This window comes from Amblyraja radiata, chromosome 29 (genome assembly GCF_010909765.2).
Source record: "Amblyraja radiata isolate CabotCenter1 chromosome 29, sAmbRad1.1.pri, whole genome shotgun sequence".
Taxonomy (NCBI): Eukaryota; Metazoa; Chordata; class Chondrichthyes; order Rajiformes; family Rajidae; genus Amblyraja; species Amblyraja radiata.
The window spans coordinates 29,916,416-29,940,264 of NC_045984.1; the positions used below are offsets into that span (position 1 = coordinate 29,916,416).

At 42.6% G+C, this 23,849-nt stretch overlaps 1 protein-coding gene across 1 annotated transcript; it reads right to left on the reverse strand.

Annotated features, from left to right (window-relative positions):
* Window positions 1-825: 825 nt before the first annotated feature.
* Window positions 826-19,810, reverse strand: LOC116989587 (ras-related protein Rab-11B-like). The gene is made up of 5 exons (XM_033047113.1): window positions 19,503-19,810; window positions 11,340-11,535; window positions 10,191-10,384; window positions 5,367-5,447; window positions 826-1,578 (listed from the first exon to the last, which is right to left on the reverse strand). The coding sequence occupies exons 1-5, from the start codon at window positions 19,540-19,542 to the stop codon at window positions 1,436-1,438; spliced, it is 654 nt and encodes a 217-aa protein (XP_032903004.1). The 5' UTR covers window positions 19,543-19,810; the 3' UTR covers window positions 826-1,435.
* Between the last annotated feature and the right edge of the window lie 4,039 nt (window positions 19,811-23,849).

The following is a 23,849-nucleotide window of genomic DNA, read 5'->3' on the forward strand; positions in this document are numbered from 1 at the left end:
CCTTCACACACTCGTCTTGCAATGCAAGTATAACCTGGGCTTCTCTGCAATAGAGATATTCAAATGTGGAGTATTTAATAAGAGAAAGCCTCTGAGGCTGGGGAAAGATAATGTTGGGCTTAATGCACATGCTGGTTTCCATCATTTCCCAAGGGTATCATTGTGCACCTACTTCACTGGTACTAGCCCACTTTTTACTCCACTTATGACCAGTAACAATTTTATAGTCACACAAATCTCCCTGAATTTGTTACTCAACAGAGGGTCTCGACCTGAAACATCACCCATTCCTTCTCTCGAGATGCTGCCTGTCCTGCTGAGTTACTCCAGCTTTTGAGTCTTTCTTTGGTTTAAACCAGCATCTGCAGTTCCCTCTTACACATCCTGTCTTGTAATATCTCTCCAATCTTTTTTTAATTAAACATCCTTCTCTTCAGATGTGCTTCCATCCTCTCCTAGTCTTGGAGATACAGCATGGAAACAAACCCTTCGGCCCACCGAGTCCATGCCCGTACACAGCAATAACCCGTACACTAGTTCAATCCTACACTGGGGACAATCTACAGAGGCCAATTAACCTACAAATCTGCACAATTTTTGGGAAGTGAGAGGCAACCGGAGCTCCTGGAGGAAACCCACATGGTCACAGGTAGAACGTGCATACTCTGTGCAGAAAGCACCCACAGTCAGGATTGAACCTTGGTCTTTGGTGCTGTGAGGCAGCAACTCTACCGCTGTGCTGCCCCTAGTCGTCCTCTTCCACTTTGAAACCCGTTGTCCTACAACGACACTGCCTGTACAAATATAATCCCAATGCGTGATTTAGTCTCTCGTAAAGCAGGTTGTTTATTAATAAATAAATACAGGAACAGGCTGAAAGACATTGCTAGAATTTAACCACATTTATTTTTTAATTATATTTACTATAAAATGGCAGGTATTCTTTTGTAGAACAAATATTTCATCTCCAGTTAAATATTTTCTCTTGAATCACTTTGGACTGGAATTGAATTTGTCCCAAATTGGTGCAGGTTTGTGCTGTGCATTCAGATCTATTTGGAACTGGAATGAGATTATATGAAGGTCACATCTGCGAGGCCTTTGGAAACAGCAGATTTGCAAGGTTTTCCTTCCATCACCCAGGCCCTGGAATGCCAAGGATATCCTTATCAGTTTGCCTCGGTCTTTATTCTCAGCCGAGAATGAGAGGTTAGTTAAAACTGGGATTGAATTAGTGGCAGCTTGTCTTTAGGCCTTGAGCAAAGGGAGCTTGTGATTTTACCTGTATGTTTTAAGCAATTATTTGCTGCCTATGGTAACAGCAAAAAAAAAAATCCAACAAAAGGTTAAATCATTCAGTGCATTGGACTGAAGTATTCCACTTAAAATAATGGACAGACATGGGTGAGAATCACAGCAGAACAAAATCAGGTGGTTACATGTTCTGGCAACATGCCAGTTTACTTGATTTCTGCCCATCACTTGTTGGGGGAACATCAATCTCAACTACGTCACTGCCAGGTGTCTCATGTGCCATCCGGTCTGAGATTTGTTTCTGAGAAACAATGCGATAAATTTCTGGAAAATAAATAAATCAAAGTTACACTGATCCCAACTCTCCATATAATTATTTTCTGGTCCCTCCAAAGATACTGTCACCTTATAATTGTGCCTGTATAATAATAAGTCACATTCACACATGGAGCCAGACCTCCCATTTCACATCACAGAAACTTAACTCTTCCAAAATGTTGGTCCCTTTAGCCAAATTCACACCATTCTTTTCACAACTTAATCCCATGATCACTGCAGTTTTTATCACTTCTCTGATCCTGAGCCCAATTATAACACCTCCATATATATCCAGCCAAGATCAACTCTGAGTTGATCAGGGTATAATTCTGCAACACGCTCTCTCGCTGCTTCCCATCTGCGATCCCGCCTGCTCTCCAGCTCTATAACCACATTTTAACCCAGACTCGAATCATTGTCCATTTCCTTGAACATCGTCTGCTCCGATCTGTCCTTTTCACACCTTACACGGTCACCCTTCCATATCTCTAGTTTTCTTCTCCCATGACTCTAAGTCTGAAGAAGTGCCTTGATCTGAAACATCACCTATTCCTTCTCTCCAGAGATGCTGCCTGTCCCGCTGAGTTACTCCAGCATTTTGTGTCTAAGGGTAAAGAAAACTACCCGGCACTACATTCCCTGGTGAAGAACATTTTCACACAAGGCCCGTTCATTGTTTAAATTCCTCTCCTCTGTGCTATAACACAGAACATTGTAGCCTCACTAACACTGTTGGGATTGTCTGTTTTTCATTGGTTTATGATTTAACTAATCTGCTAAAGCTCAAGAATGCACTTGTGAATAGGCTTTTGTGGGGAAAACCACCAACTAATTTAATGGGCTCAATAGTCTGCAGGTTATGCAAAATTCTTTACTTCACTGCATTTCCTTTCTTTGCTTTTTGTTTCTGGCTTGACATCTCCAACATACATCAATCAAAGTTTGCCATTCAGCTGCTGGAAGGTGGTAAACTAATAGACAATAGGTGCAGGAGTAGGCCATTCGGCCCTTCGAGCTAGCAACGCCATTCAATGTGATCATGGCTGATCATCCCCAATCAGTACCCCGTTCCTGCCTTCTCCCCATATCCCCTGACTCTGTTATCTTTAAGAGCCCTATCTAGCTCTCTCTTGAAAGTATCCAGAGAACCGGCTTTCACTGACCTCAGAGGCAGAGGATTCCACAGACTCACAACTCTCTGTGAGAAAAAGTTTCCTCATCTCTGTTCTAAATGGCTTACCCCTTATTCTTAAACTGTGGCCCCTGGTTCTGGACTCCCCCAACATCGGGAACATGTTTCCTGCCTCTAACGTGTCCAAACCTTAACAATCTTATATGTTTCAATAGGATATCCTCTCATCCTTCTAAACTCCAGAGTGTACAAGCCCAGCCGCTCCATTCTATCAGCATATGACAGTCCCGCCATCCCGGGAATTAACCTTGTAAACCTACGCTGCACTCCCTCAATAGCAAGAATGTTCTTCCTCAAATTAGGGGACCAAAATTGCACACAATACAATGTGGTTTCACTAGGGCCCTGTACAACTGCAGAAGGACCTCTTTGCTCCTATAGTCGACTCCTCTTGTTATAAAGGCCAACATGCCATTCCCTTTCTTCACTGCCTGCTGTACCTGCATGCTTACTTTCATAGACTGATGAACAAGGACCGCCAGATCCTGTTGTACTTTCCCTTTTCCCAACTTGACGCCATTTAGATAGTAATCTGCCTTCCTGTTTTTTTATACCAAAGTGGATAACCTGACATTTATCCACATTAAACTTCATCTGCCATGCATCTGCCCACTCCCCCAACCTATCCAAGTCACCCTGCATTCTCATAGCATCCTCCTCACAGTTCACACTGCCACCCAGCTTTGTGTCATCTGCAAATTTGCTAATGTTACTTTGAATCCCTTCATCCAAATCATTGATGTATATTGTAAATAGCTGCGGTCCCAGCACCGAGCCTTGCGGTACCCCACTAGTCACTGCCTGTCATTCTGAAAGGGATCTGTTAATCCCTACTCTTTGTTTCCTGTCTGCCAACCAATTTTCTATCCATGTCAGCACTCTACCCCCAATACCATGTGCCCTAATTTTGCCCACTAATCTCCTATGTGGGACCTTATCAAATGCTTTCTGATAGTCCAGGTATACTACATCCACTGGCTCTCCCTTGTCCATTTTCCTAGTTACATGATTTCCCCTTCGTAAATCCATGCTGACTCAGACCAATCCTGTTAATGCTATCCAAATGTGCGGCTATTTAATCTTTTATAATTGGCTCCAGCATCTTCCCCACCACCGATGTCAGGCTAACTGGTCTATAGTTCCCTGTTTTCTCTCTCCCGCCTTTCTTAAAAAGTGGGATAACATTAGCTACCCTCCAATCCACAGGAACTGATCCTGAGTCTATAGAACATTAGAAAATTATCACCAATGCATCCACGATTTCTAGAGCCACTTCCTTAAGTATCCTGGGATGCAGATCATCAGGCCCTGGGGATTTATCCGCCTTCAGTCCCATCAGTCTACCCAACACCATTTCCTGCCTAATGTGGATTTCCTTCAGTTCCTCCGTCACCCCAGATCCTCTGGTCACTACTATATCAGGAAGATTGTTTGTGTCCTCCTTAGTGAAGACGGATCCAAAGTACCTGTTCAACTCATCTGCCATTTCCTTGTTCCCCATAATAAATTCAGCTTTTTCAGTCTTCAAAGGTCCAACTTTGGTCTTAACTATTTTTTTTCCCTCTTCACATACCTAAAGAAGCTTTTACTATCCTGCTTTATATTCTTGGCAAGCTTACCTTCGTACCTCATCTTTTCTCCCCATATTGTCTTTTTAGTTATCTTCTGTTGCTCTTTAAACATTACCCAATCCTCTTGCTTCCCGCTCATCTTTGCTACGTTGTACTTCTTTTATTTTTATACTGTCCCTGACGTCCCTTGTCAGCCACGGTCGCCCCTTACTCCCCTTGGAATCTTTCTTCCTCCTCGGAATAAACTGATCCTGCACCTTCTGTATTATTCATAGAAATACCTGCCATTGTTGGTCCACTGTCATCCCTGCTAGGGTATCTTTCCAGTCAACTTTGGCCAGCTCCTCCCTCATGGCCCCATAGTCCCCTTTATTCAACTGTAACACTGCCACCTCCGATCTATCCTTCTCCCTCTCCAATTGTAGATTAAACCTGACCATATTATGGTCACTACCTCCTAATGGCTCCTTAACCTCAAGTTCCTTTATCAAATCCGGTTCATTCCATAACACTATGTAATCTTTGGTAATCTACAGAAAATAAACAAAATCAGTTTGTTTCTTGAACATCTTGACCACATGCGGTGATGCAAAAGTTTTAAATTGTGACAGTAAGACAAGAGGTTCCAAGCTGTAACCCACAGAGATGCTTGGGGTTTGAGTATCTTCCTGCTTCTCGATTATACTTAATTTCTCAATGAGATTGGATTGAGTGGTCCACAAAGATGTGATGTGACTTCAAACAAAATTTCTAGACATTGCTGATTGATAATTTAAGTTAAGACTGAAATTTTGATCTAGAAAATTGGCAACAGCAACATCATGGACCCTCAATAATCTGGTTAAGGAGACATTGATGGTACAAAGCAGTGTAGGGAATAGCTTGCTTTTTCTATTTTAACCTCCAAACCAATTGACCTCCTGTTTACTTCTGACATTTTCTGTTTCGATTTCAGATTTACAGTGTCCTATTTTATCCTATTTCTAGTTCACAGCATAGATACATTTATTCAGATGCCTTTTGGGTTTTACCTGTTAAAATATTTTGGAAAGCCTCCTCCACATTAGTTGAGTCCAAGGCAGATGTTTCAATAAATGAAAGTGAATTCTTTTCTACATCAAAAGAGAACAGAGGAACTGAAGAAACCATGTGCACAAGAAACAATTCAATTCTTACCCATGTGAAGCAGAGTTCAATAAAGCTCCAGTAAGATTCATTTATGCAGTATTTGTCAGTGTGGTATTTCGGGTAAAAAAAAGGTAATTTAGAGTGAAAGTTGGTTTTGTTACATCACATGAATTTCCTATTTGCTTTGTATGTTATTATAGAATTGTTGCAATAAAACATTAGAAATTAAGGAAGAAAGTAGAAATGTCATGGTGGCACAATGGCAGAGTTGCTGCCTTACAACAAATGCAGCGCTGGAGACCCGGGTTTGATCTCGACTACGGGTGCTGTCTGAACGGAGTTTGTACGTTCTCCCCGTGACCTGTGTGGGTTTTCGCAGAGATCTTCGGTTTCCTCACACACTCCAAAGACGTACAGGTATGTACTGTAGGTTAATTGGCTTGGTAAATGTAAAAATTGTCCCTGGTGTGTGTGTGGGATAGTGTTAATATGCGGGGATCGCTGGTCGGCGCAGACCCGGTGAGCCGAAGGGCCTGTTTCCAGCTGTATCTCTAAACTAAACTAAAACAGTCTGAAGAAGGGTCTCAACCCGAAACGTCACCTATTCCTTTGCTCCATAGATGCTGCCTCACCCGCTGAGTTTCTCCAGCATTTTTGTCTACCTTCGATTTTTCCAGCATCTGCAGTTCTTTCTTAAACTAAAACAGATGATGCCTGAACCATTGAGTGACCTCTCAATTCACTTCCAGAGGAAGCTGCTTACTATTCATTCGACCTCTTTAACTTTGTGACTTATCACTCCATTTCAGAAGTAGAATCAGACATGCTGTTTATATACCAGCGGGTTTGCTCCATCAGCGATAGCAGCCTCGCCAACAGTCTGTCTATCTTCTAATTTGATAGTATCTCCAGTCGCCCTGCGGCCTAACATCATGGAGCTGGAGGCCTTGCTTGGGACTGCCTTTGAGCCCCATCGCGGGGCCGTGGACTTACCATCGGAGCCTTCGATCCCTTGCCTGGGATCGACGCTCCAACCACGGCCTGCGGATTTCACCATCGAGGAGCTCGCAGTTTCTGGTAGAGACCGATGTCGGGAGCTACAAACGACACAGAAGGTTTCGACCAGCCCTGACCCGGGATCAGATCGCCTGGTGCGGGGAAGCTGAGATTTCCCCCCCCCCCCCGATGCAGGAGTCTGATAGCACCTACGCGGAGGGCCCGACAGCCGGCTACGGGAGCCAAGATCGCTCCGTCAGAAGGCTCGAGGCCCCCGACCGCAGGAGAACAAAGAAGGGAAGAGATTGAACTTTGTTTTACTATCCATCACAGTGAGGAATGTGGAGGAGTCACTGGTGGATGTTCATGTTAAAATGTATTTTGTGTGTTTTGTTGCTTTTTATTGGTATGACTATATGGCAAATCAAGTTCCTCGTAAATTGCAAAACATACTTTGCTAATAAAGTATGATTATGATATGGTCTAAAATTCTGGCCCTTATGATACTGCAACTTCTTGCCTTTTGCAGGCAACAATGGATAGACTAGCTAGTTATATATCGATAGTTATATATAGAAGTTATGATATATGTATGCTATCATTACATAATACATTTGTGTGCAAGAGAGATGCGTATTGAAGTTATGACACCTGTGCTATCACTTTACATAAAACAACAAGAGAATGAGATGATTTTTAAAATATAAATTGTTACCATCACTTCTACATTAATCTGACTTCTGAAGGAAAATGACAATCAGCTGCAAATCAGAGAAACCTCCAGCAGGCACAGTAAATATCAACATTATATGCTGCAAACACAATGTAACGGAACAGTGATTTTAAAGGACCTGCCAATAATTCAAAGTACACCCTGACTATTAATGTACGGTGCTACGAATGTCAAGATATTGATTAAAACTGCCTTTTAAAACGACAGTCAAAACCTTATGGAGGCCTGCCATCTCACATCTCCGCAGAGTTAGGTGAGATCTTATGCAAAGGAGTCACTTATAATAGTAGACACGAGTTCCTGTTAATGTAGGGTCCAATTTTCAATCTTTTTGTTAGGTTTGATCCATGATGTGAACCCAAAACGCAAATTGGAAAAAGGATAAATGTTTTAAAGTCATTTAATTATCACTTGCAGATCTAAACACCCAGGGGTCATTGGATGTAGTGTTTGAGCAAGTATGTATGTTCTCCTGGAAGTGTTAAGGGCCTGTCCCACTGTACGAGGTAATTCAAGAGCTCTCCCGAGTTTAAAAGAAAATCAAATTCGTGGTAAGCACATAGAATGTACGTAGCGGGTATGTCGGAGCTTGGGACGTCTCTTAGCGGCTCGTAACACTAACGGCAGGTACTCGGGAAACGCGGTAAGCTGTTGAAAAATGTCCATGAGAGTCCAGAGTACCTACGAGTGGCTATTACCGTAATTCTCCGAGTTCGAATCAGGGGAAACGTGGGAGAACTCTTGAATTACCTCGTACAGTGGGACAGGCCCTTTATAATCCCTGCAAGTCACAGATACTGTGTGTCACATTAGCGCCTTAATATTGTGCATTTTACCATCTTCTGGACAAATTTCAAATGTGTAATAGAAGGATATGACATGGGTAAGGAATGGAGAGGTGGCCTACAGTGCAGCTTCAGTTGAAAGAGAACAAAGAGAAAGCTTATATGGAAATAACATGATAAATCCAGAGAATTAATAGAATAAATGAATGAAATAAAACTCAAATCATAATGAAATGAACTTGGTTTAGGGGACAGCTCGGGAGCCCATTTGCCTGACCCTAGTAAACCTGAGTTCCCAGAAAGCTAGAAAATGTTGTAATTTAATAAATGAATTATTCAGCATGTATAAAAGCTGTGGCAGCATGTCAGTATTGCAGGTGTAATGTTAGGTGGCTCAGTGTTCGAGGTTAGTGCTGCTGCCACAGAGCTTAGATGACCTAGGTTTGATTCTGACTTTGCACATTCTCCCAGTGACCACGTGGGTTTCTCTGGTGCTCTGCTTCCATCCATAACCCAAAGATGTGCGAGTAAGTTCTTTTTCTTCTTATTGAGTCCACACACAAGATTAGAAGTTGTTCAGCCAGAGCTGAACACACTTCTCGGCATCTGCATACAATGATGTCTGTCTTGTCGCTTCTTGTGCGTGGTGGTGGAAAGATTGGTGGAAACAGGGCCGCGACGTGAACGCTCTTTCCTTGACCCCTGCGAGTAAGTTAATTAGTCACTATAAATTACCCCTAGTCTGGATAAATGGCAGATAATTAAAGGGGGAGATAATTAAAGGGCTTTAGTAAGGCCTTGGACAAGGTTCCTCATGGAAGGCTGGTTAAGAAGGTTAAACTGTTGGGTATAAATGCAGGAATAGCAAGATGGATTCAGCAGTGGCTGAATGGGAGAAGCCAGAGGGTAATGGTGGATGGCTGTTTGTCGGGTTGGAGGCAGGTGACTAGTGGGGTGCCTCAGGGATCTGTGTTGGGTCCTTTGTTGTTTGTCATGTACATCAATAATCTGGATGAAGGGGTGGTAAATTGGATTAGTAAGTATGCAGATGATACCAAGATAGTTGTGGATAATGAAGAGGATTTCCAAAGTCTACAGAGTGATTTAGGCCATTTGGAAAAATGGGCTGAAAGATGGCAGATGGAGTTTAATGCTGATAAATGTGAGGTGTTACACCTTGGCAGGACAAATCAAAATAGGACGTACATGATAAATGGTAGGGAATTGAAGAATACAGTTGAACAGAGGGATCTGGGAATAACCGTGCATAATTCCTTGAAGGTGGAATCTCATATAGATAGGGTGGTAAAGAAAGCTTTTGGTATGCTAGCCTTTATAAATCAGAGCATTGAGTATAGAAGCTGGGATGTAATGTTAAAATTGTACAAGGCATTGGTGAGACCAAATCTGGAGTATGGTGTACAATTTTGGTCGCCCAATTATAGGAAGGATGTCAACAAAATAGAGAGAGTACAGAGGAGATTTACTAGAATGTTGCCTGGGTTTCAACAACTAAGTTACAGAGATAGGTTGAATAAGTTAGGTCTTTATTCTCTGGAGCGCAGAAGGTTAAGGGGGGACTTGATAGAGGTCTTTAAAATGATGAGAAGGATAGACAGAATTGATGTGATCAAGCTTTTCCCTTTGAGAATAGGGAAGATTCAAACAAGAGGACATGACTTCAGAATTAAGGGACAGAAGTTTAGGGGTAACATGAGGGGGAACTTCTTTACTCAGAGAGTGGTAGCGGTGTGGAATGAGCTTCCAGTGGAAGTGGTGGCGGCAGGTTCGTTGGTATCATTTAAAAATAAATTGGATAGGCATATGGATGAGAAGGGAATGGAGGGTTATGGTATGAGTGCAGGCAGGTGGGACTAAGGGAAAAAAGTTGTTCGGCATGGACTTGTAGGGCCGAGATGGCCTGTTTCCGTGCTGTAATTGTTATATGGTTATATGGAGTGTATTAGATACTGTACAGGCATATAAATGGGCGAACAAGATTGAGCAGTTGTTCAGAGAGCTGGTATAGGCCAGATGGGCTGAATGGCTTCTTTCTACATTATACGATGAGAAATACTAGTATCCAAAGTGGAGAGAAAGAGGAAGTAGCAAGTGAATTGAATGGATCCACTAAAATGCACCAACATCTCACTCTGTCTCTGAGCACTGTGCAGGGAATAGTTTTGTTAGTTTCCAGCTACCACGTGGCTCACCAGCAAACGCCCACGCCTCATCCGTGGGCACAGCTCGGAGATGACGTAGGTCGCTCTTGTTCCCAACCAGCATGATGACAATATTGTTGTCGCCGTGATCACGCAATTCCTTCAGCCACCGCTCGACATTCTCGTACGTGAGATGTTTGGCAATATCGTACACCAGCAGGGCACCTACAGCTCCACGGTAGTACCTGAGAACACACACACGCAACCCAGATAGCATCAGCCCTCAGTACGCCCACGTGCTGAAACTTGCAGGTTACATGCTGACGATGAAAGAGGCAAATAAAGTACATTTAAAAATTGTAGATACAAAGCATTGCAGATTTTGGTTTACAAAAAAATTGTAACCATAAACCAACAAAAAACCATAAACCAAGATGTTCCGTTGAACATTTCCGCTCAGTCGGCCTAAACCTACCTTATCTGCCGGTTGCTAAACACTTGAACTTCCCCTCCCATTCCCACACTGACCTCTCTGTCCTGGGCCTCCTCAATTGTCAGTGAGGCCCAGTGCAAATTGGAGGAAGAGCACCTCATATTTCACTTGGGCAGCTTACACCCCAACGGTATGAGTATTGACTTCTCTAACTTCAAGTAACCCTTGCTTTCCCTCTCTCTCCATCCCTCCCCCTTCCCAGTTCTCAGACCAGTCTGACTGTCCCCAATTACATCTTATCTCTGCTTTGTTGTCACCTTCTCCTAGCTAACAATGATTTCTTCTACATTTTCCTTGAGCTCATCACTTTTGATGCCTCGTTTTCACACCTTACCCTTCCTTATCTCCTAGTCTCCCTCTCCCCTGACTCTCAGTCTGAAGGCTCTCGACCTCTCGACCCGAAACATCACCCATTCTTTCTATACAGAGATGCTGCCTGTCCCGCTGAGTTACTCCAGCATTTTGTGTTTATCTTCAAATGTAAACACCAGCATCTGCAGTTCCTTCCTACACACATAGGGTCCATTGCTTCTTCATTTTGCACCAAAGACAAATCCCACCTTACTCATGCCAGTCTTCTCCAGTTTTGCAGAAATCAGGAATATAATGGCAAGCTTGTTAATAATTGTGGAAACAGTGCAGGCCTTGGCCTTGTAAGGGAAGGAGACAAAGCGGAGAAAGAAAATGAACAAATAGAAGGTCCTTACGCTGACGTGATGGCCCGGTATCGCTCCTGCCCTGCCGTGTCCCAGATCTGTGCTTTAATTGTCTTTCCATCCACCTGGATACTCCTGGTGGCAAACTCCACTCCAATGGTGCTTTTACTTTCCAGATTAAACTCATTACGTGTGAACCTTGACAAGAGGTTGCTCTTTCCAACCCCAGAATCACCAATCAACACAACTGGAAAAGAAACAGTTTGAAGCCATTAGTACATCAGAGTGAAATATTGTAGTAAATGTATTGTGGAATGATTGATTGTGTGATTCACATCTGCACAGTCCTCCGACCACCCTACATGGGGTCGGTTTGATAGGGCTGATTTTTCGCCTCCTTTTCATCTCTAACCTTTGTCCACCCATCTGCTAATTTAAAAAAAACACCTGCATCCATCTATCTTTTAAGGAAAGACACAAAGTACTGGAGTAACCATAAACCAGTATCTGCAGATCTATCACTTCCCAGCCTTTGTCCCAATCCCATCTCTTTTCCAGCTTTCTCCCTCCCTACTACAATCAGTCTAAAGAAGGGTGCTGACCCTAAACATCCCCTATCAATGTCCTCCAGAGATGCTGCCTTACCCACTGAGTTACTCCAGCACTCGTTGTTCTACTCTTGATTCCAGTATCTCCAGTTCCTTGTGTCTCCACCTCCCAGTACTAACTAGGTTTATTTGTGTTTGCTGAACCATTTTTTTGATTATCCCACTCTCTTCCTTTACCCAGCAAGAGAACAAGCCAGACGGCTCTGTGTGGACACTTCCTAATAACTCATCCCTAGTACCACTCTGATCCGTACTGCATAAAGAACAGTTGATAAACCTGCAATTTTATCCTTAACCCCTAATATCCAAAGTTACTCTCACCCCTTTCTGTGCTTGCATACTCCATATTCCAATTTAATTCCCTCTTAGAGAAACTAACTCATACTAGGAGCAATTTCCCTTCAGAGTTAGCTATTACTGGAATACATGTTTCCAAGGTACTGTCTTCCGGCAGATAGACACAAAATGCTGGAGTAACTCAGCAGGACAGGCATCATCTCTGGATAGAAGTAATGGGTGACGTTTCGGGTCAAGACTGAGAGTCAGGGGAGAGGGAACATTCTCGCATGTTGGCTCTCACTTGGGCTGTCACTGGAATACAGGCTCTGTGGTGTGAGCGGCATTGGGCATTTGTTCACCGTGTGCTGATTTTCACGGAGCGCAAAGGTTCTCAGATGCTGTCTGTCACGAGGAAACAATCTGAAGAAGGGTCTCGACCCGAAACATTACCGATTCCTTCTCTCCAGAGATGCTGCCTGTCGCGCTGAGTTACTCAAGCTTTTTGTGTCTATCCGGTTTAAACCAGCATCTGCAGTTCCTTCCTAAACAGATTCCTCTGTCGCTACCAAAGATCTTAGAGCGGACCAAAGTTGCTGAGTTTCCCCAGCTGCTGAGACAGATTACAACAACTCCGAGACCTGGTTCCCACTGGGGTATAGATTGATTGGAATGCCTGAGAAAACATGAGGAAATGTGAAAGGAGAAGATTTTTTTAAAGAATGTGTATATTAAAATAATGGGCAGACATGAATGACTTCTAAAGATGTTGACACAGCTCCAGGGAGATAAAAGGAAACTGCAATACCACAGTCAGCCTGGGATTAACTGATAACATAATAAAGGAAGGCTGGCCAGGCAGAACTCGGCCTCCATCCTGTCAGAGATCACAATGTGTCTGCTATAGATTACTGCTGCTATTTATTAACATATAGGGCAGGAAATATAACAACAGTATGATTAGAAAGTTGCATAACAACAACTTTTTCTAGTTGTAAGCTTTTTATTACATTGCTCTATCCTAGAATAGTTAAAATGGGGAGCTTTCTAGCAGAGAAAGTAATTGAGATGAATTGTATAGATACATTTCATGGGAAAGCAAATAAGCATGAGGGAAAAGGGAAAAAAGAAATGAAAGATACGATGATAAGATTAGTTGCATGATCCATGTATTAACATAAACATTGGTCCAAATCCAAGTATCTTTTTATTGCAGATTTAAAATAAATGTTAAATGAATTGTGCTTATGGCCTATTTTTATCCTTCCTTATTTTCACCTCAACTCAGGGTGATTGATATAAATGTACTGCCCCTATCCCCATCTCAAAGTGCTATGAGCTCATGTGGTGTCGAATGTGCAGCAAACGAGGAACCCTTTGTGCATCTCCACCTTCAACTACTAAGGCCTATCAATTTAGTGAGTGAGCTCCCAAGTATTAATCATGCATTACACCATCACCATTACACCATGGTCACCATTTAATTATCTCCGAGAGATAATTAAATATTCAAGATTGCACCCAGGAATCAAGTTAGTTTGGGCACCAAATATTGAATTGCACCAGCACAAATTTAGAATCCTAAATTGTTCCATTTCAAATTAAAACAGAAAATGCTGGGAAAGCTCAGCAAGTCAAGCAGCATCTGTGGAAAGGGAGAGACACAAAGTGCTGGAGTATCTCAAGTGAGCCAGCCAGCTTCTCTGGAGAAAAAGGATGGGTGGTGTTTTGGGTTGGGAGCCTTCTACAGACTGAAAGGGAAATAGTCTGTGGAAAGGGAAAGTGTTAACATTTTGTCAGAACTGGCAAAAATGTTATAACTTTCCATGGTCCTTCCTCCACCTCTCGATAGGAGAGATAGTGGAGGTGGGATCTGTGGAACAAATCGCGTCAGAAATGGCTTAAGAGGACAATTATCAGCAGGTTAAAAGATTCTTGGTCCACGACCGTACCACTGACAACGCACACATAATGCACTGTTAATGGTAAGGTTGTGGACCAGATTTATACGAGTAGGTGAAAAGAAACGGAGGTAACATGATATAAAAATGGAAAATGCTGGAAAAACTGCAGGTCAGAAGCATCAATGGGAAGAGCAGTGAATATTTCAATTCCGCTCCATCAGACCTAAAAACAGAGAAATAAGTTAGTCTAGGCAGCAGTGAAGGTGGGGGATGGCGATGAGTAGAATAAAGAAATTTCTCTTATAGAGAGAAGTGACTTTTCAATGTGAAGTTTCAAATGAATTTCTAGAGCATCATTAATAAAAATAATTTATGAAGTAACCCATAGAGAAATGGATGAAAAAATATTGAAGAAATATGCAGCAGGCCTAGTATCATCTAGGAAAGAAAAGCAGATTCATGTTTCAGCTGGGCATTTCTAGTAAGATTGTGATCGGAATTTCTACAGTAGAACTGACATGAATTCTGTGCCCAGGATTAGAATAATGTGTTCAAGAAGGAACTGCAGATGCTGGAAGATCGAAGGTACACAAAAATGCTGGAGAAACTCAGCGGGTGCAGCAGCATCTATGGAGCGAAGGAAATAGGCGACGTTTCGGGCCAAAACCCTAGAATAATGTGCCTAATTTGCAAATCGAGGAGTAATCAGTACTGGATTACAGGATGGTGGCTGCAAATCTGGAGGTTCATGAAATAGAAATAGGAAACCTGGTGGAGAGCAGCAATGTCCAATTCCTTAAGAACAGCTGGAGACAAATAAACAAGGAACGTTTCCTTTACCGTCAGCTCTAACCAGTGCCAATTAGCTGGATTATTTCTAATTATGTCGTGTTCAAGTAACAACTCTTCTGTTGCTCAAAGTTTTGGTTTGGCTCAGAAACAATGTCATAATTTCTGGTTTTCAGTTAATCTCTATAGTTCTGAGTAAATCAATAGTAGTTTCATTTTCACACATCCGATGGTTGCTCACCAGCAAACACACAGCACAGAGCCAGCCTCCTGGCAGCAATACCAGAAGATGTTAGAATGAACCACAAAACTTATAGCGCTTGGTCTCTCATACGGAAGGAATATTGCACATGAAATGGTTAACATGTTGAAACTGATTACAACATGGTGGTGCTGACATTTACAACATGAAGTTCAAGTGAGAGGGAAATTCAGCTCATCCATTTTAGGCTTTGACTGAAATATTCTGCACCTCCTCTGTCCAACAATTACCTCTATCCTTACGATCTCCAGAACTCCCAGGATTCTGACACTCATCTATCATACCTAGAGACCATTGTCGATTTCACAGCTTTTTAATTGTAGGAAGGAGACATGAATTAATACCTCTGAAGGTGGTGAGGAATTAGATATTTTGTAGATCCAGGTCAGAATCGTCCAAACATCATTGCCTGTCATTTTGATTTGCAATTCCATTCCTACTTTGACATACCTGTCTGTGGCCTCCTGCCCTCTTATTTTCATTTCCGCAATCTGCAGCTTTTGATTTTCACCAGCTGCATCTGGTCTTCCAGGAATGCTAAACCTGATGAAGTTCTGTTCCTTCAGATACAATTCCTGTCCTTCAATTTCTTCTCTTCCCAACATCCAGGTACACAGTCCTTCCATTTCAAGCTGCAATTCACATGCACCTTTTCCTGTCTAGTATAATGCACTCAACATCACATGATTTCCTGTACGCTGTAGAAACCAGGCACAGATTGGATGCCTGCTTTGCAAATCACCTACGTTCAATCCACAGAGGGACCCAAGGTTGCTCAGGGAGCTAAAGGAGGACATTTCTGAAATGTTGACCATAATCTAAGATGGTGCCAAACGATACGACTCTTTGTGTGCTGGTCCCACAAATGGATCTACAATCATTCATTACAATCACTCTACTTTTTTTCATCTTTATTTCCTTTATCCTGTATCTGTACACTATGGACGACTCAATTGTAATCAGGTATAGTATTTTCACTGACTGGGTAACACACAACAAAAAAGCTTTTCATTGAACCTCGGTACATATGACAATGAACTAAACTAAACTGCATTAATCTTCCAAACATCGTCCCCTGCCACTTTAAATCTCTGCCCCATTCCCATCTATCAGTAGCTTGAGGAGCAGCATTTTGTCCTATTTCACATTGCACACATCGAAGCCATCCAGTCTCAAGACTGAACTCAAGAGTTTTAGGTAACCTGCTTTCTCTGTTTGTTTCAGAACTGTTCAATTCTGCTAATGGTTATCCATCTACAATATTGGCTCAGTGAGGAGGACAGTCATATCATTGAAGGAAATGTTGGTAGGTATGCAAAAGTGCTTAGGTTGCAGATGAAACTTAACACTGAGAAATGTGGTTATATTATGGAAGGAAGAATGAACTAATATTGAGTTTGGAATTGTAAAATGGGTAAATTAGAGAGATCTGGAGGTATGTGCACATTGTACATTGAAAGTGATTAGGTAGTTAGAAACATAGATGGGATACTAGGCCTTATAAATAGAGTAAAAAAACCAAATGAAAAACCTTTGTTAAACACAGGTATGAGCACAACTGGTGTACTGTATCCTGTTCTGGATTCCACACTTTGGGAATGATTCAAAGATTTTACAGAAGGTACAGGGAGAGACATATTAAAACAATTCTAGGGATGAGGCACTTAGTTGTGGAGATAGATTGAAGAAGGTGGAATTATTATTTTGGAACAAAGGTGGTTGTAGAGAATCTACTGTAAATGAGGTATTTAAAGACATGAATAGTTTAGGCAGGTGGACAAACTACTACTAGTAAAAAAAATCAACAATCAGGAGACTTGGGATGAAGGTGATTTGCGATGATTCTCTTCTAATTCTGTTGCCATAATATTTACCCATGCAACAATCTTATATCTGCCAATCTTGCTGTAGACACAACCTCCTATTACAGTATAGGAACACGATAAGTAGGAGCAGGAGTCAGCCATATCACCCCTTGAGCTTCGTCCACCATTCAATTAGATTTGAATTGCTGATCTTAGCCTCAACCTTACTTTCCTGCCTTTCCCCCTAAAAATTGGACTACCCGACACATCAAAAATCTCTCCATATTGCCCTTGAACATATGCATTATCCAACCTCACAGGTAACTTGGTATTATAAACAAATTTGGCTATAATGCATCATTAAAAAAGCAGTCTGAAGAAGGGTCTCGACCCAAAACATCACCAATATAGAGATGTCGCCTGTCCCACTGGGTTAGTCCAGCATTTGTGTCTATCTTCGGTGTATACCAACATCTGCAGTTCCTTCCTACATATTAAAAAATAATGTATTTGGCGCACTTTTATAAATTGTTCTCTGAAAATTTACCGTGTAAATGACCCATATACATTCATGGTTTGGCACTTCAGCTTTTTAACTCATTGTTCCTCTAATTATAATGAAGCCACTGTATTCTAATCAACACTTACGTCACCACTACCAAAGTTCTTGTCAAATTTGCTCAATAAATTTATATGCATTTCTATTAATATAATAAATGTCAATGTCATGTTGACTTGCATTTCCTGTATTTTAATTTCCATAGTTTTGATGGGTCAACGTCATAATTCCAGAGTTGAATTACTCAGTAGTCAATGCAGCTGATCAGGACAATTAAAAATAATACTTGAGTGGGCAGTGAAGTGGGGGGGGGGGGCGTATAATCTTTAACTTTTTCCACCAGGTGGATAGGACTAACAAAAATGGATTGGAAGTGTGTTTTATTTTATATCATGTCTGATTTTCTTTTCTTCAGAGGCCAAGTTAACACAAAGTATCTGACAATGGAGCAGAGTGTTCATTTTTGCACTAGTTCCACAGTGAAACATAAACAGAGACTGGTTTCAACTGACTTCAGATGCAAAACCCTGATCCTTTCTGCAGGACTGATTCCATTTTGCTGCAAAGTATGTTATGCCCAGATTCCATCTGACTAATATTATATTAATTTCTGTTCAAAATAAAATAAAATAAAATAAGGAAATGCTGGAAAGATTTAACAAATAAGGCTGAATCTGTAGAGAGACAAATATACTTCTGGTTGTTGATCTTTTACAGTCCAAAATGAAACAACTTCACACCAATACTGCAGTTGTAGTGTAAATCCAGTTTCTTTTGTAGAGTATGCTGTCAAATGTCAAAGCCATTTTTGTTTCTTGAGATACCTTATGTGAATCCAGTATAAATCTGAGCAATCCAGTGGGAATTTGCAGCATTTTGTTGCAGAAGCAGATTTCCAGTCAATTCCCTCTTTTAAAAAAAAAGCATGGGCAGGTAGAAATACAGTACTCCATCCCATCCCTGTGTCCACATGTGACAATAATAAACTAAACTAATAAACATTAAAATAACTTACCATTTAGCCCAGTTATAAGGACTGATTTGGACAGTTTCAAAAATAGGCAGGATTCGGGGAGCAATTCAAATAGCATTAGCACAAATAAAATTAATAGCTTGGGATATTTAAAACCACGTGCTAGTGCCATGAGAATATATTTTGAAGCAAGATATGAAAATTTAGGTCAAAGACCTCAGTCTATTTGAAGCTGAACCTTACAATTCAGTTTACTTCATTCCAGGGCCATTAATCAGGATGGTCCCTGAAGGTCCACATAACAAGCAAGAGATAGAGGGAAAGGAGAGGGAAGGTGGGGTACCAGACCAGGCATTTTTAAGAATCCATGGAATGATTTAAAAAAGAAAATGAGGACTTGGGGTTGGAGCTATGAACAACAATAACAAGGCTTCAGTACTTTCAATTAGAATATGGCCTTGACGATTTTGCAACAGTTCACGTCTCACATAATTCGCAATTCACGCTTGAAAAGTGGAGACCAAAGACCACGGGAGTCCGAGGTCCATAATGCCATTGTGCATCGAGACGGTGTTTCAAATGTAGACGTATTAACGTATGTTAATCTTATGTTAAAACAAAATAACCAGCAAAGGTATTGGAAATATTCAAAAACAAATTATTTAGCAGTGAATGTTTTTTGAATATAAATCCTTGATTAAATCCGCAAGGGCAGGGAACAACACCAGACCCCACCCACCCCGTTCTCCGGCTATCACCGGCTGATGCATCGCATTCATGCAACCTCAGACATCTGGATATGCAGTGGAAAGAGCACATTGATAAAAAACATGGAGGGGGTTTTATGTCCCAAGAATTTTGCAAAATCGGTCGCGAAGCAGAGGCCGACGATAATTCACACTCTGCGGCTCATCGAGATCATAGACAGTGCTGAATGGGAGAGTATCCGACGGCGGAGTGAACCTCGGTAGATCCCCCACGCCGAATCAAAAGGACATGAATGGGGTTAAAGGAGGGGGCACTGATATAACATCTCACCTTTGAACAAATAATCATATTCATCCTCTCGGCTCCCCATCTCACTGCCCGTGCTCGCTCACTCGGCTCTGCGCAACGGGTGAAGAAATTACCAAGATCCTGTGTTCGGAAGGAAGCCGAGATCTTCCGGGATCGAGCAGGAGGAGCGAGTGCCACACTTAAAGCTGTACTATTCTCCACCCACTTACGATGCGGTACCATACATCACGGGGGAAATGATGGCATTGTCCCAGCATTTCTAGCCCTGGAAATCGGACCGAGACTTTTTCACAAATCACACTGAAAGGCTGAATGGAGCTAACCTTGGTTCCACTGTTATTATCGTTGGATGGTGGTGGGCTGGTATAAGCTATCCGCTTAGAAGCTGACGCCAGTATGCTGCCAAAGGTTAGACAGTTCTTGGGGATTTGTCACACCCCTGGGAGGTCGATGTGGGCAGGCGTGCTTTGGAATAATAGTCCCAGCACCTAGCATGGTTCCTGCTCCCCACCTCGACGCCCCAAGTGTCGAGAACGGGCACTAAATGGGCACTTCCTCAGAATAAAAGGTACCCTAGAAAGGAGATGAGAAGGAATTTCTTTAGTCAGGGGGTGGTCAGTCTGTGGAATTTATTACCACAGATGACTGTGGAGGCCAAGTCTTTGGCTATTTTTAAAGCAGAGATTGACAGGTTCTTGATCAGATTCAGATTCAACTTTAATTGTCATTGTCCGTGTACAGTACAGAGACAACGAAATGCATTTAGCATCTCCCTGGAAGAGCGACATAGCATATGATTTGAATAAATATTTACATTAGCATATATACAGACATAGTGTTTTTCCTGTGGGAGGAGTGCCCGAGGGGGGGGGGGGGGGGGGGGGTGATCAGTAAGGGTGTCAAAGGTTATAGGGAATGGGGTTGTAATGGAAAGATAGATGCCACAGTATACACGATGGGCCAAATACCCTAATTGTTCTCCCATGACTTATGACTTATTAATCTTTTGCAATATCCTGGCATCAACTTCTCTAAGTAGATAGTTTTAGTTTATTATTGTCACGTGTACCAAAATACAGTGAAAAGCTTTTGTTCGCTTGCTATCCAGTCAAATACTATACGTGATGACAATCAAACTCTCCACAGTGCACAGATAATGGATAAATCTAACTCTCTCTTGATACTTTCTTAAAGATATGGGGAGAAGGCAGGAACGGGGTACTGATTGTGGATGATCAGACATGATCACAGTGAAATGGCGGTGCTGGCTCGACGGGCCAAATGGCCTACTCCTGCACCTATTGTCTACAAGACCAAGTGGGACCCGTTGGGCCCCATCCCCTAACGCGGCGTCACACAGGTCTGGTCCCCAAATGCGGCATGGCGCTCACCCTGGAGACAGGCGCCCCCCCCGGAGCCAATCACCCCCATTACCCGCTCCCCCAACGTAACCCGTTCGCCTAACGCAATATTCCATCATTCACCCATAAGCCCCAACTGTGCAGGCGCGGCTCATTTCCCCATATCCTCCAACACTCCCTCCCCCTCTTCACGGTCCCTCTTCTCTCCCCTCACCTCCTCCACTCCTTCATCTCTCCCTCCCTCTCCTTTCCCCTACCCTCAGTCAGCATCGGCATCGGTGCTCCCTTGAGCTAGCAAATCCTTCCCGGGGGGGCTTCCCGGAGCCAATGAATGGACTTGACTTTTGGGTTGGCATTCCCTTGAGCCAATCAACCCTTCCCACGTGGAGGGGTGGGGGCAAAAATCTCACTCTATCCTTACTCCCCTTGAAGCTGCTGATCCCATTGTCTCCCTGTCACCTCTCCTTCTTCTTTTCCCTACCATCAGTCACTCCCTCTGTCACCTCTCCCCTTTCGCACTCCCCCATTAAAGACAATGTTTAAATAACATTTCTTCTCTTCCCATCCCCCATCCCGTCAACTCTCATAGCTTCTGTATTGGCAGCAGAGATCGCATTGTGATGTCAATTTCGGTTTTTGGAATCTTCATGGCAGCTTGTCTGAGATCCCATTGAGATTGGACGACTGTGAGATGCCATGGTGACATCACCACTGGAAGCGGCTAGAAAAGTCTCACTCTCACAGGCAGTTATTATTTTCAAAGATGGCTTTTTAAAAACTTTAAATATCAATAACTTGTGAAATATAACGTAAAATGTGAAGAAACTTGATACTAACAACCATGAGAAAAAGTTGAGTAAGGTTCTGCAAACATTTTTGCGCTATTGTGTACCATTTTGGAGTCGTTCCTTGATCTCACAGACAGACAGACAGACAGGCAAACAAGACAAAACTTTTAGTATAATATAGATTGCCTATAAAGTCAGATTGAGGATTGTTCAAAGGGCCCCAATGAGGTATATGGGTCAGGGCCACACTACAGCTGATGAGGGGACCATTTAGTTTCCTGATTTCTATGGCGCATCTGTACAGGTTGGTGAGGGTTGTTGGGGACACGTTGAACTTTCTAAGCCTTCTAAGGAAGTTGAGGCGTTGGTGTGCTTTTTTGGTCATAACTTCGATATGGCTGGTCCCGGACAAATTGCTGGTGATATATATTACTCAGAACTTGAAGCTTTTGACCATCTCTTTTGACCGTTTTTTAATCGCTGGGTGGCACAGTGGTGCAGCAGTAGAGTTGCCAGAGACCCAGGTTCGATCCAGGTGCTATCTGTATGGACTTTGCACATTGTCCCTATGGGTTTTCTCCAGGTGCTCCGGTTTCCTCCCACACTCCAAAGACGTACAAGGTTAATTGGCTTCTGTAAAATTGCCCCTAGTGTGTAGGATGCTATCTGGGATGACAAAGAACTAGTGTGTTGGTCGGCATGGACTCGGTGGGCCGCAGGGTCTGTTCCCACGTTGTATCTCTAAACTAAACTTTGGCGCCAAGAATTTGTTCTTCGTGAGGGAAGGTAAACAGCCGTAAGTAGTTGAGCATGTAGGCACAAATGGCGTAAGAAGAGGAAGGAGGTTCTGCAGCGTGAGCATAGAGAACTAGGTAGGAGGCTGAAAAGCACGACTTCTAGGGTGGTTATCTCTGGGTTGCTTCCAGTACCCCGTGCCAGTGCGTGTAGGAACAGGGAAATAGGGAATCTGAATGTGTGGCTGAGAAGTTGGTGCAGAGGGCAGGGTTTTGGATTTCTAGAACACTGGAATCTCCTGGGGTAGGGGTGACGTACAAAAGGGATGGGTTGCACCTTAATCGGAAATGGACCGACATTCTGGCAGGCAGGTTTGCTAGTGCTACACAGGTGGGTTTAAACTAAAAAGTGGGGAGGCCGAGTCAACAATGTGGACGCGCATCCGTGCAGCTAACGGGAAAGAGAGTGTAGGAAAGGTCACGTTTAAACTAACAGGGCAGGGGGGTGGGACCAAATACAAGGAGATAGAGGGCCATAAAAGGAGGACAGAAGCAAAAGGTAGAAGGGAGATAATTGGGCTAACCAAATTGGTAAACGTGCTGAGGAGGATTTCATGGAATGTATACGGGATGGGTTTTTAAACCAATATGTAGAGGAATCGATCAGAGGGCAGGCCATCCTAGACTGGGTATTGTGTAATGAGGAAAGATTAGTTAGCAATCATGTTGTCAAGGCCCCTTGGGTAACAGTGACCATAATATGGTGGAATTCATATGGAGAGTGACACGGTTCTGAACTTGAATAAAGGAGACTTTGAAGGTATGAGACGGGAATTGGCTAGGAGTGACTGGCAAATAATTTTTATTTTATTTACTTAAAGGGTTGATAGTGCAGATGCAATGGCGAATATTTAAAGACCACATGGATGAACTCCAGAAATTGTTCATCCCTGTCTGGCAAAAAAAATAAAACTGGGAAGGCAACTCAACCGTGGCTGACGAGAGAAGTCAAGGATAGTGTTAAAGCCAAGCAAGAAGCATATAAATTGGCCAGAAAAAGTAGCAGACCAGAGGACTGGGAGAAATTTAGAACGCAACAGAGGAGGGTAAAGGGGGTTAATTAAGAGAGGGAAAAAAACATGAAAGAAAGCTTGTGGGGAATATAAAAACCTGACTAAAAGTTTCTTTAGGTATGTAAAAAGGAAAAAATTAGTGAAGACGAATGTACTGTAGGTCCCTTAGTCAGAGACAGGTGAATTTATATTGGGAAACAAGGAAATGGCAGAACAGTTAAACAAATACTTTGGTTCTGTCTTCACCAAGGAAGACACAAACAATCTCCTGGAAATACTAGGGGACCGAGGATCTAGTGGGAGGGAGGAACTGAAGGGAATCTATTAGTCCAGAAATCGTGTTAGGTAAACTGTTGGGACTGAAGGCAGATAAATCCGCAGGGCCTGATGGTCTGCATCCCAGAGTACTCAA

What these genes read in the sequence shown, in the direction of transcription:
- LOC116989587 (XM_033047113.1), bottom strand. Translation starts at nt 19,542, where the DNA reads ATGGGGAGCCGAGAGGATGAATATGATTATTTGTTCAAAG. An exon ending in ATATGATTATTTGTTCAAAG is followed by an intron (nt 11,536 to 19,502) that starts GTGAGATGTTAT and finishes TTTCTTTTCCAG; the next exon opens with TTGTGTTGATTGGTGATTCT. An exon ending in TACCGGGCCATCACGTCAGC is followed by an intron (nt 10,385 to 11,339) that starts GTAAGGACCTTC and finishes GTGTGTTCTCAG; the next exon opens with GTACTACCGTGGAGCTGTAG.